At 40.0% G+C, this 5,636-nt stretch overlaps 1 protein-coding gene across 1 annotated transcript; it reads left to right on the forward strand.

Annotated features, from left to right (window-relative positions):
- The first annotated feature begins 4,676 nt into the window (after positions 1 to 4,676).
- Positions 4,677 to 5,261, forward strand: LOC132520421 (proline-rich protein 13-like). The gene is given in 2 exon segments (XM_060149169.1): positions 4,677 to 5,056; positions 5,058 to 5,261. Coding segments are annotated over 2 exon segments (531 nt in total). The 3' UTR covers positions 5,209 to 5,261.
- The last annotated feature ends 375 nt before the right edge of the window (positions 5,262 to 5,636 follow it).

The following is a 5,636-nucleotide window of genomic DNA, read 5'->3' on the forward strand; positions in this document are numbered from 1 at the left end:
TTATACAACTGAGTAGAAATCTGTTCATTGATATATTCATGTCTGCTTATTGTCAGTTTATATCCTTAAGTCTTTTTTTCTATTAGACCTATGAGACTATTCTTTATTCATTTGAAAATTTTTATATATTCAAGCTACTAATCCTTTATGTTTTATAGCTTATAAATATTTTCTTCCAGTGTGCTGCTTGTTTTTTAACTTGTCTAATTGTACATGCCCTTATAATTCTCATATGGTGAAATTTCACAGTCTCTTATGGTCTCTACTTTTTGGGTCAGTTTTAAAAATGTTTCCCAAGAAAGCTCAAAAAGATATTTCCTACACTCTCTGCTAATGGTTTAAATTTTTTTCCAATTTAGATACCTAATTTCTTAGGATTTCATTTTTGTATATATTTTGAAGTAGGGATGAAATTTTTTCATATCGGAAGACATTGCTGGGACTTCCCTGGTAGTCCAGTGGTAAAGAATCTGCCTTCCAGTACAGCAGACGCAGGTTCGATCCCTGGTCAGGGAACTAAGATCCCACATGCCACGGGGCAACTAAGCCCATGTGCTGCAACTAGAAAGAAGCCCCTACACCACAACTAGTGAGAAGCCCACGTGCCCCATCGAAAAGATCCCACATGCCACAACGAAGATCCAGCATGCCGCAACTAAGACCCGATACAGCCAGAAATAAAATAAATAAATATTAAAAATTTTAAAAGATAATAAAAGCTGCTGTAATTGAAAGTTATTCTTTAAAAATAAAATAAAGATTCAATGCAATCCCTATAAAAATTCCAATGTCAACTTTCACAGAACTAGAACAAATAATTCTAAAATTTGTATGGAAATACAAAAGAAACTAGAAAGCTAAAACAATCTTGAAAAAGAAGAACACAGCTAGAAGTATGCTCCCTGATTTCAAACTATACTGCAAAGCAAACAGAAATCAAGACACTGTGGTACTAGCAAAAAACAGACGTGTAGATCAATAGAACAGAATAGAGAGCCCAGAAATGAATCCACACTTATATGGTCAGTTAATATACAATGAGGAAATGACAGCCTCTTCAATAAATAGTGTTGAAGAAACAGGACAGCTACAGATTCAAACTGGACTACTTTCTCACACCATATACAATAATAAACTCAAAACTGATTAAAGACTTAAGTGTAAGACCTGCCTGAAATCATAAAACTCCTGGAAGAAAACATAGGCAGTTTGCTCTTTGACATCATTCTTAGCAATATTTTTTGAATCGGTCTCCTCAGGCAAGGAAAATAAAAGCAAAAATAAGCAAATGTGGGCTTCCCTGGTGGCGCAGTGGTTGAGAGTCCGCTTGCCTATGCAGGGGACGCGGGTTCTTGCCCGGTCCAGGAAGATCCCACATGGCGCGGAGCGGCTAGGCCCGTGAGCCATGGCCGCTGAGCCTGCGCGTCCGGAGCCTGTGTTCCGCAATGGGAGAGGCCACAACAGTGAGAGGCCCGCGTACCGCAAAAAAAAAAAAAAAAAAAAATAAGCAAATGTGACCTAATCAAACTAAAAAGCTTGTGCACAGCAAAGGAAACCATATACAAAATGATAACACAACCTACAGAGTGGGAGAAAATATTTGCAAGTCATGTATCTGATAAGGGGCTAATATCCAAAATATATAAAGAACTCATACAACTCAATAGCAAAAGATTGTTTTCAATTAAAAAATGAGCAGAGGGGCTTCCCTGGTGGCACAGTGGTTGAGAGTCCGCCTGCCGATGCAGGGGACACAGGTTCGTGCCCCGGTCCGGGAGGATCCCACATGCCATGGAGCGACTGGGTCCGTGAGCCATGGCCACTGGGCCTGCGCGTCTGGAGCCTGTGCTCTCCAACGGGAGAGGCCACAACAGTGAGAGGCCTGCGTACCGCAGGAAAAAAAAAAAAATGAGCAGAGGATCTGAAAAGACATTTCTGCAAAGAAGGCACACAGATGGCCAACAGGTGTGTGAAAAGGTGTTCAACATCAACTAGACATCAGGGAAATGCAAATCAAAACCACACACATCTGTCAGAATGGCTATAATCAGAAAGACAACAAATAACAATTGTTGGTGAAGATGTGGAGTAAAGAGAACCTTCATGCATGGTGGGAATGTAAATTGATGCGGCCACTGTGGAAAACAGTATGGGGTTCCTCAAAAACTTAAAAACAGAACTATCATATGATCCAGCAATTCCACTTCTGGGTATTTATCCAAAGGAAATAAAAACATTAACTCAAAAAGATATATGCACCCCATGTTCATTGCAACGTTATTTAGAATAGGCAAAATATTAAAACAACCTTAATGTCTGTCAATAATGAATGGATAGTGCAAGAGGGTTCCCTTTTCTCCACACCCTCTCCAGCATTTATTGTTTCTAGATTTTTTGATGATGGCCATTCTGACCGGTGTGAGATGATATCTCATTGTAGTTTTGATTTGCATTTCTCTAATGATTAATGATGTTGAGCATTCTTTCATGGGTTTGTTGGCAATCTGTATATCTTCTTTGGAGAAATGTCTATTTAGGTCTTCTGCCCATTTTTGGATTGGGTTGTTTGTTTTTTGTTATTGAGCTGCATAAGCTGCTTGTAAATTTTGGAGATTAATCCTTTGTCAGTTGCTTCATTTGCAAATATTTTCTCCCATTCTGAGGGTTGTCTTTTGGTCTTGTTTATGGTTTCCTTTGCTGTGCAAAAGCTTTTAAGTTTCATTAGGTCCCATTTGTTTATCTTTATTTCCATTTCTCTAGGAGGTGGGTCAAAAAGGATCCTGCTGTGATTTATGCCATACAGTGTTCTGGCTATGTTTTCCTCTAAGAGTTTGATAGTGTTTGGCCTTACATTTAGGTCTTTAATCCATTTTGAGTTTATTTTTGTGTATGATGTTAGGGAGTGTTCTAATTTCATACTTCTACATGTATCTGTCCAGTTTTCCCAGCACCACTTATTGAAGAGGCTGTCTTTTCTCCACTGTATATTCTTGCCTCCTTTATCAAAGATAAGGTGACCATATGTACATGGATTTATCTCTGGGCTTTGATGGGAATGTAAATTGATACAGCCACTATGGAAAACAGTATGGAGGTTCCTTAAAAAACTGAAACTAAAACTACCATATGACCCAGCAATCCCACTACTGGACATATACCCTGAGAAAACCATAATTCAAAAAGAGTCATGTACCACAATGTTCATTGCAGCTCTACTTACAATTCCCAGGACATGGAAGCAACCTAAGTGTCCATCATTGGATGAATGGATAAAGAAGATGTGGCACATATATACAATGGAATATTACTCAGCCATAAAAAGAAACGAAATTGAGATATTTGTAGTGAGGTGGATGGACCTGGAGTCTGTCATACAGAGTGAAGTAAGTCAGAAAGAGAAAAACAAATACCATATGCTAACACATATATATGGAATCTAAGAAAAAAAATGTTATGAAGAACCTAGGAGTAAGACGAGAATAAAGACACAGACCTACTAGAGAATGGACTTGAGGATATGGGGAGGGGGAAGGGTAAGCTGTGACAAAGTGAGAGAGTGACATGGACATATATACACTACCAAACGTAAAATAGATAGCTAGTGGGAAGCAGCCACATAGCACAGGGAGATCAGCTCAATGGTTTGTGACCACCTAGAGGGGTGGGATAGGGAGGGTGGGAGGGAGGGAGATGCAAGAGGGAAGAGATATGGGAACATATGTATATGTATAACTGATTCACTTTGTTACAAAGCAGAAACTAACACACCATTGTAAAGCAATTATACTCCAATAAAGATGTTTAAAAAAAGGTAAAAATTCAAAAAAAATAAGGAATGGATAAATAAAATGTGATATGACACAAACAGATGGAAAGATATACCATGTTTTGGATTAGAAGAATCAATGTTGTCAAGATGACTATACCACAGAAGACAATCTACAGTCAATGCAATCTCTATCAAATTACCAATGGCATTTTTCACAGAACTAGAACAAAAAAAAGTTTTAATTTGTATGGAAACACAAAAGACCCCAAATAGCCAAGGCAATCTTGAGAAAGAAAAATGAAGCTGGAGGAATCACACTACCTAACTTCAGACTACAATACAAAGCTACAGTAATCCAAACAGTATGGTACTGGCACAAAAACAGAAATACAAATCAATGGAGCAGGACAGAAAGCCCAGAAATAAACCTATTCATCTATGGTCAACTAGTCTATGACAAAGGAGGCAAGAAAATACAATGGAGAAAAGAGCCTCTTCAATAAGTGGTGCTGGGAAAACTGAACAGTACATGCAAAAGAATGAAATTAGAACACTGTCTAACACCATGCACAAAAACTCAAAATGGATTAAAGACCTAAATGTAAAACTAGATATTATAAAATTCCTAGAGGAAAACATAGGCAGAACACTCTTTGACATAAATCATAGTAAGATCTTTTTTGATCCGTCTCCTAGAGTAATGGAAATAAGAACAAAAATAAACAAATGGGACCTAATTAAACTTAAAAGCTTTTGCACAGCAAAGAAACCATAAACAAAATGAAAAGAGAACCTACAGAATGGGAGAAAATATTTGCAAATGAAGCGACCAACAAGGGGTTAATCTCCAAAATATACAAACAGCTCATACAGCTCAACATCAAAAAACAAACAGCCCAATCAAAAAATGGGCAGCAGGAGTCCGCCCAAGCAGTGGTGTAGAGGTGACGGGACGCCTGGATTCCTCAGTTTCCTTCCTTTTCCATTCCTGGGCTGGAGGAAATACCTGAACATATGGAATCCCAATGCCGGGCAGCCAGGGCCATATCCACACACCCCCAACGTCGGGTACCCTGGAGGTTGCAATCCTGCCCATCCACCACCTGCCACCCCTACCTTTCCTCCAGGCCCCTTTCCCACTCCCCCAGGAGCACCCCAGGGGAATCCAGCCTTTCCCCCTGGTGGGCCCTGTCATCCTGTGCCACAACCAGGGTATCCAGGATGCCAACCCTCAGGTCCCTACCCCCCTCCATACCCACCACCTGCCCCTGGTATGTGTCCTGTGAACATTGGCTCCTGGCATGGTTGGACCAGGAATGGTGATTGACAAGAAGATGCAAAAGAAAATGAAAAAAGCTCATAAAAAGAAGCAGAAACACCACAAACATGGCAAGCATTCCTCCTCCTCCTCCTGCTCTTCCAGCAGTGACTCTGACTGAATACAAGGCCTGGACCCTTCCCTCAAGTCTCTCCAGTTCTGCTCTCCCATCAAGCTTCAGAGGCCATCTTGTACTGGGGGAAATTAGCCCTTGTGTCCCTCCCCCCCGCCACCCCTGCAATCCAAGCCTCACTCTGCTGTGAAAAGAATTGCTATGGGCTAGCAAAGGCCGTCCTCCAACTGCTTGGATAGAACTTTTAGCTGGTGAATTTTGCAGGAGCAACTATTTTTTGAAGATGGTGAGATTTGAGCTAAATGCTGAAGACAAGTCTAAGATCTGTAAAATGTGATTTTTTTACTTTCTTTTGTAATACTCATGATTGGGGAGATGCTGTGGAAATTTAATTATGGAAAGGAAAAGACAACCTGTACCTTTCTTGTAATTGTGGCATGCTTGGGTGATTTAGTGGCAAATAAACATTTCCCAGC

This window comes from Lagenorhynchus albirostris, chromosome 5, assembly GCF_949774975.1.
Source record: "Lagenorhynchus albirostris chromosome 5, mLagAlb1.1, whole genome shotgun sequence".
Lineage (NCBI taxonomy): Eukaryota > Metazoa > Chordata > Mammalia > Artiodactyla > Delphinidae > Lagenorhynchus > Lagenorhynchus albirostris.